This window comes from Condylura cristata, unplaced genomic scaffold, assembly GCF_000260355.1.
Source record: "Condylura cristata isolate star-nosed mole 26May11 unplaced genomic scaffold, ConCri1.0 scaffold00008, whole genome shotgun sequence".
NCBI classification, from domain to species: domain Eukaryota; kingdom Metazoa; phylum Chordata; class Mammalia; order Eulipotyphla; family Talpidae; genus Condylura; species Condylura cristata.
The window spans coordinates 31,934,332-31,956,263 of NW_004567109.1; the positions used below are offsets into that span (position 1 = coordinate 31,934,332).

At 43.4% G+C, this 21,932-nt stretch overlaps 1 protein-coding gene across 1 annotated transcript in view; it reads right to left on the reverse strand.

Annotated features, from left to right (window-relative positions):
* Nucleotides 1–637: 637 nt before the first annotated feature.
* C8B (complement component 8, beta polypeptide) overlaps nucleotides 638–21,932 on the reverse strand; it is a 34,166-nt gene continuing 12,871 nt past the window's right edge. The window contains exons 5-12 of the mRNA XM_004679046.2: nucleotides 19,932–20,064; nucleotides 18,125–18,322; nucleotides 15,352–15,592; nucleotides 13,195–13,323; nucleotides 10,552–10,715; nucleotides 3,605–3,758; nucleotides 1,964–2,032; nucleotides 638–830 (exon numbers count right to left, since the gene is read on the reverse strand). Coding sequence (XP_004679103.1) covers nucleotides 679–830; nucleotides 1,964–2,032; nucleotides 3,605–3,758; nucleotides 10,552–10,715; nucleotides 13,195–13,323; nucleotides 15,352–15,592; nucleotides 18,125–18,322; nucleotides 19,932–20,064 — 1,240 coding nt within the window. The 3' untranslated portion in view covers nucleotides 638–678. The remainder of the gene's footprint in view (nucleotides 831–1,963; nucleotides 2,033–3,604; nucleotides 3,759–10,551; nucleotides 10,716–13,194; nucleotides 13,324–15,351; nucleotides 15,593–18,124; nucleotides 18,323–19,931; nucleotides 20,065–21,932) is intronic.

Here is a 21,932-nt window from a genome sequence, read left to right on the forward strand (position 1 = left end):
AATAATAATAAAAATCTTTAAAATAAATTAAAAAAAAGGTAAAAGGCTGAAGCCCAGCCTCTACCACTGCCTCACTGGAACCTTAGAAAAGTCACGTAAGTGTTCCAAGCCTAAGTTTTCCCAGCTGTTTAAGAGGGCTCATATAGCATTCACCTTATAAGGTTGTCATGAGGATGGAATGAATTAGTTCATTGAACCCCAAAGCTGGCACATGGTAACCATTCAGTGAATATTAGCTGCCATCATCATTGAATGAGATAGTGAAATCCTCAAGAAAAAAATAATATCTATTCATTGATTCATTATTGGACACCTACAACATGTACAACACGTAATTCACTGCTAACTAGTGGGACTTCAGGATGAACTACTCTCAACATGGTTCCTGGCTGGTAGTAAGTGGAAGTCAAGTAAATTTGTAGAGATGAGCGAAGTGAGGATTACCAAGATGCTTAAGCCCTTAAGGAAACTACAATTTTTGTTCAACTCACTATCTGGTCAAATCAATGAGCATTTTACAAATGACATCTTTATTTTAAACCCCAGATAGCATGGTCCTCCACTCTTGGCTAGCCCCGGGTGGTGATGGTGTGGGGGTGAACTGGCCTGAGAGCCTAAAGGTTCAGAGTTCTGTGTGCAGCCCACAGTGGTACCAACTGTTAGGAAAGCCCCCTCTTCTCAACAGTTCAGTGTTTCTGAATCAGGACCCAAGCAGGGACTGCCCCCATTTTGAGGAGGTGGATTGTTGCATTGTCTTTGTCTCATCTTATGTCCTCCAGAACACGGAGACCAGTTTGACCAGCAAGTCCACTGCCCATCAATGGGGACGTCTATGAGAAAGAAAGTCAATAAACATTAATTAGCCCTTACTGTATCTGGTGCCCTATGAATGGGATGGGTGTATAAGCCAAAAGTCTTTGGGAGTCTGAATCTCAGATCGTCCCCCTCCAGCAAATTGTCATTTTTCAGGTCACTGTACTTGCCATGTCTCCTCTACCACAGGAGACATGTTGTTCCCCTGGCTCTTCCCTCTATTCATCTGTTCAATCCTTTCACCATTTAAATATCATTTTAAGTATCATTTTTACAGGAAAACATTCCCTGGTCTCTAACTCCTACTGCATGTGCCATATTTTAAATTAGCTGTGATATTGTAGCCACAACTCCAACTTTGAATGTATTAATATGATAGTTGAAATGAAGTCCATCTTCCTATCCAAAAAATCCAGTCTCTCTGATATCAGGGACTGTTTGATTTGCCCACTTCTAAACCCCACACCTAAGCTGGCAGTCAATGTTAAATGAAAACATTATTTTCAGCTTAGAGACTTCTTTTCAATATATAAAACAGGGGCTATGTTATCTACTGTGAGTATTGTGATTTACATGAGGTAATAATAAACACTATGCGTTCCATTTCATAGAATTTGCCTTTCCCTGGAGGAGTTCTGGTTGTTGATGAGAATGGCATATAATCAAATAGGTCTAACCTGCTGTACCATGTGTCCAGCTGAGCTGTTAACTCATGCCATCATTAGGGCCTTCCCCTACTCAAACAACTAAGGGCCTTCCCCTACTCAAAAATGCAGGGGAAACACACACACACACACACACATACACACACAAATATAATGTGCTACAAGCTATAATAGATATATGTCCAAAGTTTGAAATATTAGAATAATTTTTATAGAAGAAGGGGCTCTGCCTGGACTTTGAGGGCTAATAAGGAGCTCATGATATAAAAAATATAAATATACAGAATGATCCAAACAGTTGACTTGCAAATGTCATGCACAGTAGTCCTGAAACACTGTCATGTGTGAAAACAGCAACATATAAAGTCAGGTGGATCTTGGGTTTCACAGTGTACAGCTCTTCTAGCCCCACCATGCTTTTAAAAATTATTCTCTGGACTTCCCCTGGAACTCTCTTTTCCAACCACTTATCAAAGCCTCCTCACCTTTCCGATGTGTGACCTCACAGGCTGAGCCTTGGAATCCAGCAGGACAGATGCACTCACAGCGAGATTCTAAGAAGACAATGCAGAAAGTAAATCATACCTCGTGAAGTGAAGAACTCCCAGAGACCAACTCTCCACATCACTGCAATTCCATTTAAGTGAAAAGAGGGCATTTAGTTGAATGGTTTAAGAAGGTTCGGTCTAGAATGCCCACTCCTTTATTGAGGGTCTTATACACACCCAAGAGGGTGTTTATGGCCTTTATGGTAATGACATGGAGTTGTGGCAAATCACTCATTAGCTGACATTTGACTTAGCCTTATAAGTTTTTAGGGCCAGAAACTGTATAAATGGTCACTGAGACGAGTAACCACTGATGCTCAATTTTACCAACAGTAATTGCTACACACTACTTTTAGGATTTCACCCTACCTTTAGCCAGTGTTGACACTTTAAGAGTCTTTCCCTATGCTAAACTGTAGCATATCATCCTGGCATTCTGTTCATCTGAAGTACAGAATTATCTTTTACCGTCAGGTCCTGTAAGCATCCCCAGCTCTGGCTTTCCATTCTCCATCTCCTCTGTTGTATAGCCCCAGATAGGATCCAAATGACACAAGGGAAGGGAAATTTCAGCAACTGTAGATCAAAATCTTGACCTGGTGAGCAGCTTGCACTCCCTGAGGGGGCTGATCCTCATTTGGGCATCCTGCACCTGATGGAAGAGCTTCCAGCCTCAGCTTTTCATTTAGTCAGCTTTGCTAATTTATACCATCTCCAAGAAGCTAGGCACAGAGTCCTCCATCGAGCTGGGCAGTTGGACCCTTTCTCTCTGAAACAGGTCTTCTCTTGCATCCCTCTGCTGAGATTCCTCCATCAGCGTGGGTTCTGCCCAACTCCAGATGGTTCACTGGGCTGGAATATTCTGTAACCAGTTGCTCCTGAAATCCTGTTTTGGCTGCCAACCAGGACTATTCCTCAGACTTTTGTGGCTTCTCACAATAGAAGCATAAAATCCTAGTCCTTAGCCTCTGACACATTTGTTCCAGGCACCGTTATGATGCTGACGTGACTCCTGAAGATGGCAATCAAGTCCCCATCCTTACCACTACACCCTACTCTTATCACCTGTATCCGTCAGGACATGCACAGATTTCCCCTACTCAGCGCAGGGTTCCTTTTGATCAGGAGAGATTCCAAGTCCATCCCCATTCCTTGCTGCACACCAGTCTCACCTGCCCTGGTCTTCAGTTTAATACTGCTGCTACCTAACCTGTCCTTGGGGCTGGAACCCAAGTGTCCTGACAGGCAGTGTGGAATGTGCTAGTTACCTACAGCCGATTTCTTGGGAGGCAATCCGCGATCACTTACACGAACACTTGGTTTATGTCAATGTGACTCTCAGTTGAGTCTGGATTGGCTGCTACTTTGGCACAGGTTTCCCTATTTTCATTGTATGCAGGCCCCGTGTTCTCTGAGCCCAGGTGTCTGCTAGGATGCATGCAAGACCACAGGTGTTGGTCATAGATACTAATGGCAGGAGGGTATAAAAAGGCTGCCTTTTAACTCATATACCCTACAGGATCTGACATAAATTCTGACCCTACAACCAGCCCCTTCAGGTGTCAACAGACACCATACCTTTCAGGACAGGGACTCCATTCCCTTGGCAGGGAGCACAATGGCAGGAGCTGACTTCCTTCTGGAACTCCTCCAGGGCCTGCTTCATGTTTTGCCTCACGGTGCTCGAGTAGGCAACGTCTGTGGCTGTCACCAGTTCATATAAGGGCTCTGCCTGGGAAGGAAGCAAAGACACTTACTTCAGCAGGAAACAGTCATCAAACAGAAGCGTGAAACAAGGCTCACATGGAATGGGCAGGGGCTGATATACAGAGACCACAAGAGGATCCACCCGCAACTGGATGGGTGCCACATTTCTCTGTCCTGCCCCCCACAATATCCACAAGTAAACTTATTTAAGTCCAGCTCAACAAACACTGGCTGAATACCTGCTAAGTGCCAGGTTATATGTATTTAAGTAATGAGTAAGATAAAACCCCCACCCTCTAGAAACTCAGAATCTAGGGCTAGGCACCAACATACTAATAGATACTCACGATTCAGTGGTTATAGGTTAACAGTGGAAATTCAAAGGGTGGTGACAAGCAGGCAGGCAGCGAATCTCAGGTCGAGGAAAGGAGGTGGCTTTCAAGCAGCTCTTTGCATATAGACCTTGTTGGAGTGTTGCCCTACATCAAATCTATCAAAATCACTCAGGTCATGCAAGGGCCACTACCCTGTCCCACCACAGGATGCTCAACGCTGGCTGTGTGACTCATTCCGCACAGCTTCTCTTTGCTCCTTTATGGCTATTACATCTTTTGCATGTTGAGTTCTCATTTCTTTCCTCCTATAATTAGAGTGTAAGCGCCTGGTGCCCGATTCCACATCTACTGCCCAGTTCTGTGTCCCTGGGGTCCAGCCCAGGCTTGCTGAGAACCCGGATGGAGGGCCTCAGCAGCACCAGAGCATCAGGCATGGGGCAGCGGGTGCCGATAGCAGGAGAAGCAGGAAGAGTGAGGCTTATTGCTCAGTAGGAGTGGGGGCATTGGAGAAGAAGCAGCCACAGATGGAGGTGGCGTTGGTAGGTGAGGAAGCTCCAGAGGCAAAGTCCAGAGAGATAGTTAGGAGTGATCCCCATCTCCTGGCTCTTGTTTCAGCTCCAGGGCCAGGTTCCTCTCCAGAGTTTGTTTTTGATCCTGCCCTAATCCGGCCCTGGCGAGTTTAGGGTCTGTCTAAATGCAGGCAATCATGCCTAATAGAAGCCTCTGGTGGGAAGAAAATTGCTTCCATTTCTTAATGCATCTGATGCTGACCTTCACTCCAGTGGGCAAAGCAAGGCCCCTTGTGGCCCCATTGTCTCACCATTCTGTGGTCAATGAATTGATCCAGAGGCTGTTTGCAGACCTGCTGGCCCTGCGTGGGGGCTGGAGAAAGGGGTATGCTGTACATACACTAAAGGTGTGCTCCCCCAATAACCTGCTTTCCTCACCAGAGCACGTTGAAAGGCTACACTAAACTCTAGGCAGTTTCCTACCAACACTGAGATTTGCTCCAGGGGAGAGAGAGGCAGAACTGGAGTAAGCCTCCCATGTGTGCCAGGAATTGGGCTGGCATTTTACAAATAGGATCCTGTGTCATGCTCACGAGGTACCAATTATGAGCCCTAGTCTCCAGGGAGACCTCATGAAGTAGCATTGGTAGGATTCTAACCCAGAGCCTGTTTTTCCCTAGTCGTTCATGATCAGATCGTTATTACAAAAAGTGGCTGTTCATCCACATGTCCAGCCTCTACCCCAGCACCCTGCTTTGCCTGGGAACTGAGTGGCAACTCAGGGCTCCTTGTCTGCCTTTTTCTCCTAGGTTACTGCAGAACCTTTGCCCATTTGGGGGTTTGCTGCTCTCTTTTCCGATAGTCCTCTCCCCGCTCTCTTTTCCCTTTTCTTTACTCTTCCCATTCTCTCCTTTTCCATTTCCTCTCCCATCTATCCCCACAAATGCATAGTTCTAGTGACTCACATGAATCACTGGGTCCTTCGCACACCTGCCCTTGTGAAAATGACCTCGAGAGCTGCTAAGAAGTGGTGGGTATGATCTACCGAACTCCACACCACTCGCTCTAGCGAGCCCTGGTGCCACCTTTCTTAGTGGCAACAAATAATTCTGGTCATAGCTAGTAGGCGCTGGTAGCTAACATCGTCTTCATTACCATCTTCCGGTCCTCTGTATTCCCATTTACAGAGGAAAAGCTGAGGCAAGGAGAAGTTCAGTCTGTCGCCCAGTCAGAGCTTCAGTATGAGGTGGGAAAGAATTTGAACGGTTCCTATTGTGCTCTTTTTCCTTTCAGTGTATTTTTGAAGAGGTAGCTGGACAGATATTTACACGAAATTGCTGGTATATACAGTTTTACACTGTACTTTTGCCACTTAACATCATACCTTGAGCATTTTCCCATGCGATTCAATATCCTTTGATAAGATGGTTTTTATGACTGCACAGCATCCGGGTGTACAGATGAGGCATAATGTATCAATTTCCCCTGTCACTGAGCCCTTCAGTGGTTTCCTTTTTTCTATTCCCCTTTGTTGCTACAAATAACATGAAACAAGGCATGTCTTTACACATACATCTTTACCAGCTTTTAAAGTCAATTCTTGCATTTGGGGTTATGGGATCAAAAGCTATGAACATTTTTAATGTTTTGGATAGACACAGTTAAATTCTTACCCTAAAAGAGTGGTATACCAATTTATATTGCCACCTCCTTTTGTAAAAATGCCCATCTCATCTCTCAAAGACATTGATATTGTGGGTTTTTAATCATTGTCAATTTGATAGGTAAAAGATAACATTGTGTTGTTGCTTTAATTTTCTTTTTTTATTCCTAGTGAAGTCAAAATTTTGCATATTTATTAGTCATCTGAGTTCTTCTGAGAGTTGTCTATTTCCTTTGAGATGTGTCTTTCTTATAAATTGTTTCATTCCTCACACATTAAGGATTTCATTTGTGACAAAATTATTTTTTTCTGTGTTATCTGCCATTTAATTATATTCATGGTTTCCTTATTTGAAATTCAGAAATGAGGGTTGGTAGAGAGATCCAGCTGTCTGAATCTGACATTATCTTACCAAGCAGTGCTACCACAACATCTGTACGGATTTTAAATCTGTTCTTGGTCAGAGTAATTTGCTTTTAGAGAATCACTGGGTACATTAAGTTGCTTTAGAAAGGTGTTATGGCTGTTATCACCACTTAGCCAATATTTTGTCTTCCTTTCATTCTGGGCACTCTGCAGGGCAGAGTTCTCTGTTCCTTAAAGGTAAGTCTGCAGACTCACTTGCTTTAAGCAGATAGAGTATCCCTCCCAGGTCAAAGCCTTCACAGCAGAGTTAGTTGACCTGTCCCATCCCCACAATGCTGAGGAGCACATGAGATGATAAAGCCTCCACTGTCTGGACTTCTTCTTTTTTTTTTTTAATAAAGATTTATTTATTTATGCACACAGAACTAGGGTACAGGCCAGAGGTGCAAGGGTGGTGAGAGGCTTCACCAGAGACAGGTGAGTTCACCAGAGACAGAGGTGTGGAACAGGCAGAAGGACTGAAATACACTGCTGAGGGGAGCAGCAGGCAAGACAGGAGCGACCTGCTCTATTGTGGGTCCCAGGTGGGCGGTCCAACTGACACTGCAGCCACTGCAGCGGCTGCGGATAGCTTGCAGTGCTGTGTCCTAACCTGTTACACCACCAGGGAGAGCCTGCCTGGACTTCTGGCTGACAGCTGCCAAAGCTCTTAGCAGCATAGTCTGATTGAGAAATAAACTTTTGTTATGTGAAATTACTGCGGGTTGGGGGGGTTGGCTCACTGCAGTGCAAGAGCTCGGTTCGCCTCCCTCTAAGTGAGCACCAACTTGCTATTTCACTATCATGCCATTATTCCACTTTAGGAAGCTGGCAGTGCCAGTTCTCTGCCCGGGGCAATGCCTTTTCAGCCCTTGCTGGTCTGACTGCTACTGTACAGAGATGTACATGGGGGAGAGACTCTGTCTAGAGTTGCAGTTAAATATAGGGTACCTAGGTAAATTTGAAGTTCTGGTAAACAACACATACTTTTTTTTTTAGCATAAATTTTTCCCATGAACTATTTGGGAGATGCAGATACTAGAAACAATTCCTTATTTGTCTGACATTCAAGTGAAACTGGATAGTCTGCATTTTCATCTACTCACTTTGGGAACCTTGGATTCCTTTAATATTGGAAAATGTCTTTGGGACTTTTCAACCACTAATGACCATTTCACTGAGTTTTCACCTTCATGACCTTGTAATTGTTACTCCATTATCTTCAGGCATTTAGTGTTGCAGAGAGTTCAAAGACCAGTTTGACTTCTGATTTTTTTAGAGACAATAGTTCCTGCAAGTAAAATATTTCACTGGGAGATGTTTCATTGCTGTTTAGTTTGCAGACCTTCTGCTTACTTTTCAATGAGCTGTTCATTTTACATTCTCCACTCAGCGGCACTTCCCTGATTATGTGCTTGATTAATGCATCTTCACATTTCATCTTGTCCCTCTCAGGAAGAAGCCTCTAAGTTTTACATTTCCACTTCTTTTCTCTCTGTCCATCATATTTCTTTCACGTCAGTGTTTTAATCTCTTTGTCTTTTGCTTGCACATTAGGAGAACATTTTTATAGCACCTTCCACATCACTGACTCAATTTTCTGCAGTGTCAATTCTGTTCTTTATAGTTTCCAATGTAGGTTTTAATTCTGTTATTGTGCTTTTGGTTTCCTATAGACAGCCACTTCCCTTTTCATTGGGGTGTCTAAACATCTCAGTTTCTATTTTTTGTTTCATAAATTCTTCATCTTCCTGCATTTTATAATCACAAAGTGCTTTCTGAAATTTACATCCCTTTTTCCACTTTAGAGGTCTATTTGTCTTCTGCATTTTTAATAGCATTTCAACCTTTTGAGATCAAAATGCTCCCAACGCCCATTGCTTTCTTTTACCTCTTCTTTGAACCTTTAAAGTTTATTACCAACCGCATTGGTAGGCCCTTCTGCTGTCTCCTTTCCTGCTCACTCAGCTCCTGCAGGAATCATGTCTCAGATCTTGATTTTTCAAGACTCGTTTCTGTACATAAGCCATGGCCAACTCTCTTATGTCTAGGAATTGCTATCTCGTGGACGCTTGTCCTGGAAAGCAATCACCACTCCAGCTACTGGGTAAGTGACTCTGCAGAAAAGAATTATTCTGAGATAACATGAAGCCATCTGTAGCTTTCTCATGCCAGAAAGATTGCATGGAAGCGTGGGACACCCAGAGTGTATGTTTCCAAATCAGATTATGCAAGTGCAGAGGAAGTCTGTAAAGTCTTCAACAATTCCACTCCCCCATCTCCTAAAAACATCCCTTCTCCCGTTCAGCTCACACAGCCCTTCATGACACTATTGCAGTAGTGGGTGTGATTTACACTGTATTCATTTGTGCTGGGCAGCCCTGGCACCTTCGGAAAGTGCTACACCTCTGAGGTTGTTTGCAGGTCTGTTTGAGGTGCTTCAGATGCTAACATGGATGGATGGATGCACTGTCTCCTCTCTGTCTCTCTCTCAGACACTCACACTCTCTCTCTCTCTCTCTCACACACACACAGCACATTCCAAATCTGGTACCTGACATTCCCAATGCCAGACTGGCATATCCAACCTATTTAAGTAAGTAATCAGAGCAATCCATTAATTCTAAGTTTTGGATAAGACATAAATAAAAAAGTAAAGATAAGATATCTATTTCCCCCTCTGCTCTATTCACTCCCATGTCCATCTGTGATACCAACCAATGTCACCATACTATCAGCCAAACCCAGATTTCTCTGGACTTGCCTGCCAACCATGGCTGATTTTATCCTTCTTGATGCTTGCCAGCAATGGCACGTTAAGTGTCTTTCCTGAGTAAGTGGCAGGGGAGAGGATTTGAATGGCAGCCTCTTGTCTGTAGAAACTATGCATTTGACATATAAATAAGTGAATAGCCAAGACTAGGAATTGCAGTATCTCCTATCAGAGAGCCAGCCTCTCAACTCCCCTTCTTGGTGCAGGGTAAACATCCAGGGGGGGGTGGATGCTTGACCATCAATGAGTGTACAGAGGATGGCGAGAGGTCGATGGTGTAAAACGTGACCTGGACACCTTGCAGAAGTTCCCCTGGGTGAGAACCCAAGGCTGGTATGTATGACAGTCCTATACTAGCAAATGTCTTTTTAGTTTAAGGTTGCAAAACTGTCCCTTGTTTGGGTGACAGGTGGTTGCGATCATTATGTTTTATTCACCAAGCTCACAGGAAAGTCTGGAGGGGAGGGAAGAGGTCAAAGACAAAGGTTCAGACCTAATAAGAGACTCGTGAGCAGCCACCGATGAATACAACCTCTGTGACCTTGATTTTTATCAGCCACAAAATGGAGATAAGCATACTTAATTTGCAGACTTGTGAGTATTAGATGAAATAACATTCCGAAAGCCCCTGGCAGAGTTTCATGAATATAGTAAGTGCTCCAAAGATGGTAGTGATTATCATGATGTATTATCCTGTCCTGTAACATAGTTACACGTGCGTGTATCTTACCGTTCAGCACAGACTGTATTTTTCTCCTTGCACTTTCCTCTGTTTGCCTTCATTACCTTAATTCCCACCACATTTGGGAACTAAGCAACTATTGGTTGAGTGAACGAGAATTTAAATGCACAAATAAATGCACAAATAACTGAATCAGTGATTCTCTGATGAAATAAAAATATTAATTTGAGAAGGCTAACATTAGAAACTGGTTATTCATTTCCTTTAGAAGCTTATGAGGTCCAAGGGAGAGGCAGTTGGGTTCTCAGCAGTGTCTTGTATTCTGTACCCCAGACATATTTTCCACTAAAATGTGTGTCTCAAGAATAGGATCTGGGTCTTTCTGAGAGCTGTGTGCATACTCCACTGTTTCTGGAACAGAGAAAAGGGTGGGTAGAGCAGCCGCGTGTACCTTGATTTTGACGATAGCTGGGTTGTACTGCACAGCATCGCCCCACTCCTGCATCAGCTCTGCAGTAGGCAGCTCTTTGTAGGCCAGGGAGGTGATGTGCTCACTTGCCCCGCCCCGAACAAAGACCACCAAGTCTTCTACCATGGTGTTCCTCTTGTTCCTGTCTGGAATATGTATGGAGACCTGGAAGGTTAGGGGAATCTAATTTTGAACCTTGGAATTGTCTGCAACCCAACCATCTGGTTCCCATAATAGTCACTGAACTCACACCAGAGATATGGGTGGACAAGAAGCAACTGCCTGTGAGCAACTGTGGTGCGAGGAACAAAATGACAGCTCACCTAGTTGCAAATGACAAACACTGGAAGCAGAGAAAGGAAGACTTCAGTCTTTATAAATGCTACTTACTGAGTCTATAGGACATAGGTAATTGATTGATAGATGGTACATACATGTTTACATAGGGATTGATGATCGAACATAGGCACATCAGTAGATAAATAGACACAAACACATAAGAGCATAGATTGAAGCTCATACATAGGCAAATAAATTGATGGATATATACATGATACACATGTGCCTGCAAAGGGATAGACTGGGCAGTTGTAGGTCAATAGATTGGAGTGAGACAGCACATACATACTTCCATAGGTCTAGACTTGCAGATCATAAACAGGTAAATACATTGGTATGTAGGTAGACAGACTATTGACCACCTAGGTGTCAATCATTAAACAAAATGTTGTAATGTAATAACTCAGGTAATCTTTACTACAAAATAGGTACTTAATAATCTTTACCTTGAAGGTAAGAAACACTAGGTATTATACACTCTAAGCTATATTATACCTTTGTGTAGAATGACAAAGATAAGGAATTTCATAAATTTGCATGTAATAGATACTAACTAAACAATGACTACTGTGCAGTGGTTATTATCTTGACTTCTCATGGAGCCTCCCAGAAAGCCCTCCATCACATTCAATGTGTCATTTCCATTCTAACTTGTCATTTGTTCAATGCCAAAAGAGCTGCTGTACAATGGTTGCTTAGCTGTGAGTCTACAATGCCAGGCATCCTAAAAAGGGAGTCTGTCTTGGCTGGGCCCTTAATGTAGTTATCCACACTACACTTTGTTGATTCTCAACAAAGAACACCTGAAACTTAGGCTGTATTCCTTCAATAATAATACTTTAAAAATTAAAAAGTAAAAACAAATTTAAAAAGAGGGTTTCATAGAAAACTGATAAGGATGTAAATTGGTTCAGCCATTTTAGAGACTAGTTAGGCATTATCGTGTCTAGCAAAAGTACATTCTCTACAGCCAACAACTCCTCTCTTGGTATATTTCCTGGAGAAACACCTGTACACGTGCACCAGATAACTACTTCAGAGTGTTCCAAGTAGCTTGAAAGAGGAAATAATCCAAATACCCATCAACAGTAGAATGACAATGAAAAATTCTTATAACATTCTTATAACAAAATATTTTGCAGAATGGAAATGAACTAATTACGGATAGTCATAAAAACATGATGTTGAATATTTAAAAAATGACTGAAAATATTATATTCCATCCATATAAAGGTCAAAAAAGCAATATTAAACAATACAAACAGGTGGTACAACTATTAAGAAAGAAAAGGCATGTTTATCCCTGAAAGTCAAGACAACATTATGTCCAAAAGAGAGTAGACAGTTGTGATTGGCAAACATTTCTGGGATAGGGATACTAGGCAGTGTTTATTTAGTGACCCAGATTGGGGGTCACTTTGTAAGTATTCTTTAAAGAGCACCTGTGTTTTATGCCTGCTACCCTATGTATGATTCATCTTCCAATGCGGCTCTACCTGTACAGAACAAATAACTTCAACAAAGTGTCAGTTACATATGGAAGAAATTTTCTAGGCCAGCAGTTCATTTTTGGTTTTGTTTTGGCTGTGAAACTCAGGTATAGGCTTTGTGGGTAGAACAGATGATATAGAACTGCTGGGGAAGCAGAGAGATGGGGTGAAGTCCTACTGGCCAGCCCCCTTTCCTACTCCATTGGCTGTGTTGACTTACAACACCCTGGTACGACAGCCAGGTTTCCTCTTCCCACATAATTGGTGCTACACTCTGGTTTTAATTCCCACCTCCAGCTGGTCTCTCCCCATGAAGCTCTGCTACATGATTGTGACTCTACCAGTTTTTCTAGTCTCTGTATCATCATTATCTCAGGTACAGACAAGACACTTCTCCTGCCTCTGCTGCCCCTACCCTGGCATCCTACCTCTAGCCAGATCAATGGCCAGTCATCAGAGTCTGTTTACATTGTTGCAGTTCATATGATCTCTCCCCTAGGAAGCATGTTCTGATGCTTGGCCTGAGGGAGAGCTTGTCCCTGCCTGTCACTGCTCCTGTAATTATTTGTCTACTTTATAGGGACAGTATGAAGTTGGGAATTCACTCATTCATTTTTTTCATCCCCAGCACATAGTAAAAGCTAGATTAATTTTTATTGAATGAATCATTATTTTAATTAAAATACTTTAGAATATCCAATCTTAAGTTTATAGAAAGACTAGGTCGGGGGTGGGGAGCATCTTCTACAGTGGGCAAGATCATAAGCATTGATGCCAGAGGCCCCCCACTACTCACCTTTTATTTCATTCAGAATACCCTTGCATGTGTCCACTGATATACCAAGTTTGACGTAGATATTTTTAAAGGCAGCACCGATATTAAAATCATGTTTAGCACAGATCTGGACATCATGAAGAGAATAATCTGAAAAAAGCAAGGAAAGAGTGTCTTGACCTAAAATGTAATTTTCCCTGTCTTTTGTGACTCATTCCAGAGGCCTAGCTCTTCCTAGTTGTCATGCAGCACTTAAGACTCATATATAAATTAGTGGGTGATCAGTCAAAGAAATGCAGGCAGCACTCATACCAGGACACCTAAGAGAAGAAGAACACCTTCCCTTTCAGCCTCTTCAAAGATTTTTTGAGGATTTTTGCTGTGCTCCAAAATGAGGGGTGCTCAGAGTCCTGTTCCAGAAGTGTAACACCTTATCAAATTTCTGGGCGTGGTCCAGTAAGTAGAGCTACTGCAATGTGACCACCTTCCCCTGATCATCTTGCTCTAATCATTGATATAAGAGAAACAATTTGTTAATTAATCAATCAAGAGTATACATATAAATTGTCTGGTATAGTAGCTGACTAGGAGAAAGGACTGTTTCCATTTCCCTTGCTTCTTCATTCTGGGGCCACTTCTCTATTTCTCCTTGAGCACCCTCCTTTCCTGAACTCACTAAGTCTGAGGTGTGACTTGTAATCACCTTTCTGTAGCACTCTGAGACCAGCGTAATAAGAGGAGCGCCACCTTGATGACGGATTGTCTAGCAATGTTGCTACAGATCAGTTTCCCCAAACTAATCCTCAAACACAAGTTCCATGACAACATCTCTTGTAATCCTTGCAAAATTGTTACAAGAAAAGTAATTTATGGTCAAGTCAGTATGACAGAGGTTGCATCACAACAGGTGTAGGCATGGTTTGATGGAAGGATGCTTATGAAACTGTAAAAGCAGGGTCCAATTCCTGTTTCCCCAAATATTTGCCTCTAGATCCTTTGCATGGGAAGGAATTTAAGGGACTCTGAAGAGTCCTTTGAAAACAGTGGCACAGAGGGAGGATCTTGCAAGACCAAGATCACATTGACGTAAGTTTCCATTATACACCATGTGTCTGTCCTCTTGCAAGTAGTCTGGACTTGCAAAACCTTGGCTCTCTTACTGTCATCTGAGATACAGAGGGCAGGTGACCTAACCTAACAAGAGCCAAGAAAAGCCCCCTGTGGAGCAGAAATCATACCTTAGACTTGTAGTTGATTATGGTTGGAAAGGCCTGAAGTATTTGTATGAAGATGGGATAGCAGAGGAAGAAAGGGAGTTGAATATTAGTTTGAAGGCTGTAGTAATAATCTGGGGTCCTGCTAATTAAAATGTGATTGATGACCCAGCAGCATTGGCATCAAAATTTGTTAGACATGCAGAATCTGACATATCACCTCAAACAGACTAAGTCAGCATCTATCATTTAAAAGATCTGAAGATTATTTGCATTCACATTAAATTTTGAGAAACACCAGCCTGAGGTGGCAGTAGGTAGTAACAGCAAAGATATAGAGGATATGTACCTTGGGGGTAGGCCTAATAGGATTTGCTAATAGAGGGGAAGTTTGACTCTTGGGTTTCTGGCTTGAACTACTTGTTGGGTAGTAGAACCACTGCAATGTTGCTGATGAGATGATGGAAGGAACATATTGAGGGAGAAAGCAAAAATTCAGTCTTGGGCAATGCTGAGCTTATGAGGGATGAGGGTTGTTACAGATACTCAAATGGAGATATCAAGAAGCCTTTCAGCATAAACTCTTGGGTGCACAGGAGAGAGCTGGGACAGGTCTCTACATTGGGAATCATCTGCAGGCTGAAGGCATTTAAAGTCATGAGATTTGACACACTTGTCTGAAGAAAGCAACTGCACGAAAGAGAACTACCCAGACTGAGGCCTGGGCACAGAAGAAGCAACATAACAATTTTTAAAAAGGAGGAGGAATCTGCAAATAACAGTGAAAGTATCGGCGAGGAGGAAGAACGAAGCCTAGAAGAATAACGTAAAACTTCTCTCCCAACAAACTCCTTCCAGTAACTAATTAAACTCCTCCCACATATACTCAGTTCCCTTAGCAGGGATATCCAGCAGGAGAGCGTCTGGATACCCCTCGGGAATGCCAGGGCCCCATGCGGTATACCTGTTTTTTCCATGGCTTCCTTGTTCATAACGAGTGTGTACTCATAAGTGCCCCCGAGCACAGCCTCCGTGATGTAGTGGGTGCCAAAATCACGGAAGAGATCTCTGTACTCCCCGTAACTGTACTCCAGAGGCAGCTTCTTGATTCTCTGAAGAAACTCGTAATGGAGCATGAGGCCTCTGTTCTTCAGCTTGTAGTGTGCCACTTCAAGGTCAGAGCGTGCGTGCAGAAATTTGTTTTGCTGAATGATATACCAACATGGGAAAAACAAACCTTTAAAGTTAGAATCGGGAATGAGAAGATGAACTTTACAAAGGTCATCTGATGTTGTTGGCCTGGGGTGATCACCCTTCTAATTCCTTTAGGATGCTTGAGAGAAGATGGTCCCCTCCATATGCTTTCCATTCTCATAAATATTCCAATGTCCCTCTCAGTGGGGAAGAGCCTGCTCTTACCTCCTTTCGGTAGCACATAGGGATTGTGAGGAGTAGGGACCAGAAACGGGCAGGCAGCTAGGAACAGGGACGTATGGGTCTGCTCCAATGGGTTGGGGGCTTGTGTACCCACAAAGGCAACTTCTTCATGTTGTGATGTCTGAAGGAGAGCTACTCAAGAGAGAGGTGGTATGACTTTTTAGGAAGGCTAGATGCCCTCTTGCATGGCAGACATCAGCACACGACAGCCTGCACACCAAATCCTCTCACTCAAGCCTGCCATTTTCAGCATGAGAGAATTTTTGCATGTGCTGTTCCTTCCTAGTGGAATATGCTTCCCTCCCTTTGTACATCTTTGGCCTGAGACACACTGAATTATATTATGTTTACATTTTTTTAAAAAAATTGTGAAGATTTTCAACCTGTTTTTTATTGTGGTAACCTTGCATTGTAACATTATATAAATTTCAGGGTTGCCTCATTGACAATGAACATGAGTATATACTACATTAAGTTTGGAACTAAAAGTCCAATTTGATTCCTCACTACCAATTTATATTTAAGTCCCCACTTAGCTGTTGCTGACTTGATACCATCTCTAAATTTCCTAGACGTACACTTCATTCTCCAAGATTGCACTGCATCTTATATTTCCTTTATAGCACATGCCATGCTGTATTATAACTACACAAAAATTAAGAGGAAGTTATTTACATGCACACTTACCACTCCTGCTACTCTGTGAGCTTGAAGGCAAGAATCATGCTCTATCTATGTTTCGGTCTCAAGTCCCTAGTGTAAGAGTCACAGAATGTAATCAGAGTGGTGAGAAGCAAAGATGGGAGGAAGAGACAAGGGAGGAAGTCAGTGAATGGAAAATCCTTTGCATTCTCTCCCAACAAGGAAACTTCCTTTAAGTCACTATATGTCATTTTTGAGCACTCCACCTCCTCGCATGCACCATTCTGACTCTAAAGATACAATCTTAACCCCCAAGGAGCTCACAACCCAGAAGATGAGAAATAAGCAAAGACAATTAAAGCTGATTTAGCGATTACTACCCATTTTCCGCTGGTTGATGTTTCAGCAGCTGAGACCACCTCAAGCCCTCACTATTTCTTGTTTCTCCTAGGAAATGCTGTAGACATTCTGTCTTGATTTCTTCCATGTCCCCCTCAGATTAATTTTCTATCACATTAGACCCATGTTGAAAATTCTCAAGAGACTAGAGAATGAAATGCAGCTCCCTCACTCTGGAAGCCAGGTTTCTCAAATCTGTGCCTGTCATCTGTTCCCTAGTATCATATCCCATCACTTCCCAGTCTAATTACTCTACTTCCTTAAGCCACGACCTTGGATCGTCACCTTGTGGGCATCAGGGAGCAGATGATGTGATTAGATTAGTATCGTACATTTTTCTGGCAGTATGTACATTTGAAGGGATGATTTGGGAGACAGGATACTCTTTGGGAGAACAGCAGAAGAGATGAAAAAGCCTGGGCCATTTCTGATAATCAGAGTTAGATTATTAGATTACGAATTCAGTGAAAAGGAATTTGGTGATTAACAAATGTGGAGATGGAGAAAAGAGAGTCAGATGTGAAGCTGCAATCTTTAGCTGGAAAACTAAAAAGAAAAAAATACCACGTAATAGGAAACTGAGGAGAAAGAATTTTCTTAGGAGAGTTACCAGGAAGGCATCCAGGCAAAGTTTTTAGAAGAATGTGGAGTATAGGCAAGAGGTTAAAGAAAGGTTAGAAGCAGTGGTGTAAGGCTGAAGTTTGTCCTTGGAGAGGGGAACAAGAGCAGAAGAAGGCTCTGGAGTAAGAGGGAAAGCTGGCAAGAAGTTAAACAGAAGATAGGCAGGGATAACAGAATCAGAAAGGATAAAGAGCAGGAAGAAAAGAGAGAAGCGGGCGTGAAGGTGTGTGGTCTACTCCCCAGATGGCCTAAGATGTCAGAGAGGTTTGGGGTGACTGGAATTTCAGCTGAATGTTTGGCCAAAGAAGTCATAGCTGTGGGGGCTAAAAGGTCTCCAGAGAAGATGTAGTCTGGCAAAGCTACAAGAAATGAAGTGTAATGAAAATCTAGGGAGAACAGGTTTAGTCGAAAGTGATAGAAAATAATTATCATTGGTCATGCTGCCTGACCTTTGAAAAAGGTAAGTTAACATAAGACTAAGTTACTTTTTATGAAAAGATTTCAAGACAACAAATTAATTGGTTGATGAAAATGAAAAGAAATGTTAAATACAGACATGTCTGTGGTCAGGACATTTCAAATGAATACATAGAAATAGAAAAGCAACAACACTGTACTTACGATATGAGAATACTTACGGTATGAGAGAATCGTTTGATTCTGCTAACCAAATGTTGGCTGTTAGCATCTTTGTGACTAATGCCCAATTCAAATATTCCTTGTACTTGGAAACCAAAGCTGAAACTAAAACTACTATTTGTTTTCATGGCTACATTATGTTCATAATCTGAGTACGATTCATATTCAGTGAGCGCAAATTTATATTTTCCTTGGGTCTAAAAGAAGAAAAAAAAAACTTTTATTTTAAATTACCTTTGTCTCATATGGATCAGTACCAGTCAACAGACATCGTATATTTTCATTACGTGGCAGGCATTGGCCTAGGTGCTCGGGACACAGAAATCTCACGGCCAATGTGCCCATCCCTCAGGCTCCTGACCCAGTAGGGGAGAGGGCAGCCCCCAGTGGTGATGCTCAGAGGATTTGGATTTCAGAGGCAGAGAGGCCAGAGTACATGTGTGGCTGTGGCCTTGGCTCAGCCGAAGGCAAGGAGGTGGCAGAGGGCGAGACCCACTCCTGCCACTGTGGGCTCTAGTGCAGCTGAGTCAGGAGATGCATGATTAAGGTGCAGGACGAGGTTGTGAGAGTCCAAGCTGATGTGAAAATGTTGAGACTTTCTGATTACTGCTCTAAAATTGGCCAAGATGAGCCACAGTGAAGGTAACTAAGGCTTGGGAAAATGCTACAAGAGAGCAGAGGGTCTGGACTGGCAGGAACAGAATGGGGCAGAGAGACAGGCTGGTGAGGAGGGCAGGGAGGGCAGGGCACAGGCAGGGTGAGGGGGCAAGGCATGGGGCAAGGCAGGGTGAGGGGGCAAGCGATTTTTCAAGAAACCTTTGAAGAGCTGTTTGCTTTAAAATCAGGGTTAGCTGTCCTTTGCACGGGGAATCTGCTCGGTGGCCCTCGCACTGAGGTGGTTTCCACCCCATCTGACAAGCGTCTGGATGAGCCTGCAATTCCCACAAACACCTCAGCTGCCCATGAAGGGAAGCAGAATGTGGCCTGAGGCAGGGCTGCCTGGTCTGGAATGAGTCACTGCTATCTTCCAGTTGGGTGGCTTTGAACATATGATTTAATCTTTATGCCTCAGTTTCTTCATATATAAAATAGAGATAATAACCCTTTCTCCCGCTGGGCTTGTTCTGAGGGTTGAGTTTGCACTAGTAAAATATTGTATCATGCCTGGTACAGTGCTCATAGAGTGAAGGCTATGGACCAGAGAGACTTCAGGGGGCATGTGCCCTCTGGGTTAGGGGTTATGTTTACCAGGTTGATAACATGCTGAGATTCTTCTTAAAAACAGAGGCTACTGGGATGGCACTGGGTGCTTGGGGGTGGGCGTGTTTGACCCTGGGTGCATTTTCCCCTATTTGGTCCGTAAGTATGTTGGGGGTGGAGGACTGAAAGAATAGAAGGGGAACAGGGTGTGGCCTACCTTCAGGACTACACAATTTTAGAAGTGAGAACTATAATCAACGTTATCTAGTCAAGGCCCTCACCTTATAGCCGAGAAAACCGAGGCTCAGAAAAGGAAATTAGACTAAGATAAAGCTGGGACCTGTGGCAGAGCCAGGCCTGGAAGCCAGGCCTTCCCACTGGATCTCAAGTGTGCATGTCACACAATACCACCTCTCCGATAGCCCCTTTTGGAGCTTTGCTTTGTGAAATCTGTGTGTTAGTTGTAACACAGGCTTGTATTGGTATAAAATTTTGTGACTTAAGGTGCCTAGAAGAATACCTCTGGCCCCTGAGGCTGCAGACCAGAGATACAAATGTCACCCACCTCAACCCATGGCCCACAGTGGCCTCCTGGCTGTCACATACCTGTGGGGCATAGCTTTCCACATTATATGGCTTCCTGAACCTCGTGTTCATTATGTAATGGGGGGAGCATCCACCGGCAAAATACCGATGATCAAGGACTGGGCCCTCCAAACTGTTTGTGAACAAATTTATCCTGAAAGGAAGGCAGAGAGAGGGAGGTTAGGTGATCCGGTGTGTGATCCCAACAGCAGACCCACTCTGAAACCCAAGCTCTTTGGCACAGCATTCAAGATCCTCCATATCTAGTCAAAAGCATTCTTTCGACTTCATCTCTGGCTTCCCCGACCAAAGTCAAATACCCAGTCCATGGTCATTTGGAATTGCCTACTCTTCCTCCAATCTGCTCCTATGTTATGTTCCCTGTGTCCAGAATACCATTCTAGCCAGTCACTCTTTTAGCTGCTATTGGTATTTAAGATTGGGCTCTGCAGCTGCCTTGTGGGAAGTCTTCACCAGTACTTGGCACACCAAGTAGAGCTGGAGGCCCTCATAAGACCTCATGCTTGCCCCATTTATGGATTTCTTGTTCTGTGCTATTTCAGTTGCCTTACAAGAATAGGAATAGTGTAGAATATTAGTAAGAACATAGTTCTGAAGCCAGATTCTGGAGTCACACCCCACTTTACTATTTACTGGCTATATGGCATTGGGTAAGCCAGTGAACCTCTCTGTAGATTGACCTCCTCACAAAACCTCCCCCATGGGTTACTGTGAAGGCTTTGTGTTCTTGGCTAGAACATGCTTGGTCCATGACAAATGCTCATTTTTCTTTATGTCTGTTTTCCCCACTAGATAATGTGCTCCTTGACTGTCAAAAGATATTAAGAGAATTACCTTCTACAGAGAGTCTAATCAGAAACATACACAGAGGTGGGTGCCTCAATGCGTCACTATGTCTGGAGTCTGGAGGCCCAGAAAGCAGATGTCATTATGCCTCTTTAGAAAGGATGACAATCAGTTTCTGCTTAGACATTATTTCTGACTAAGATAGGCCTTCATTTGTGACCACTGACTAGTACTGAGAGTTCTTTTTATGTGGCATGAAGTTCTCTTTCCTGACCCAGTTGCACGAATCACATGTGGTTTAACCACACTTCTGTCAGCAAAAGATCACATCATACTACTCACCATCCCAGCAGCTAGGCCACCTGCCCAGGCACACGTCAGGGGCCCATCCAGGCTGGCGTGACTGTACTCCATGATGTTCACACAATGACTAAAATGCATTCTCAGAATGCAGCCCCATTGCAGCATATTTATATCTTTTAAATTTCACAGATGAGGAGAATAAAACAGAGACTGTCTGACCTGCCCAAAGTCTCACCACCAGCAGGTGAGGCCAGGGTGTGAAGTGTGGAGTATTGGTTCAAGAGCAGTCTGCCTTCTCCCTGCATACGCTGCCTCCTACCTCCTAGTTTATTACAGTCACATTATCTAGTCAATCTTCACAGAGCTCGAGGGCCCTTCATCTTTCTACAGATGAAAGAACTCACAGGCCACAAGGATGCATACCTGACCTGGACCCCGTGGTCAGTGAACTGTCCTTCTTCCCCCTCCTACAGGGTCCATCTGACTCTACTGCTGGCTTGGAATGGCCACCTTGCTTCCTTTTTATCTGTGTCACCCCTGGGGATTCCCATAACAGTTTTAGGCCTCAATTCCTGAAGAGATGGGATTATAAAAGCTAGCTTGTAATGTGGTACCCTGGAAAGAGACTCTCCAATGACAGCCTGTAAAGATGAGACCTGATTTTATTTAGGAGGAAGATGAGTTCATTCAGAATCACTGCTCCCTTCCCCATACTCCATCATCCACAGGGTTTTTAACAAATGTTCCCCCTCTTGCTGGAGAAAGCTGAGAAACTGCTAAGTGTGGCATGAATGCAGTCGGAACGCCAGCCTAGTCTGGCTCTTCTAACCTCACAAAGGACTGGACCATTTTGGAGAGGCCCAGGAGCTTGAAATGCAGGTCGACTGCAAATGCTTGGACTCCTGCCTTCCA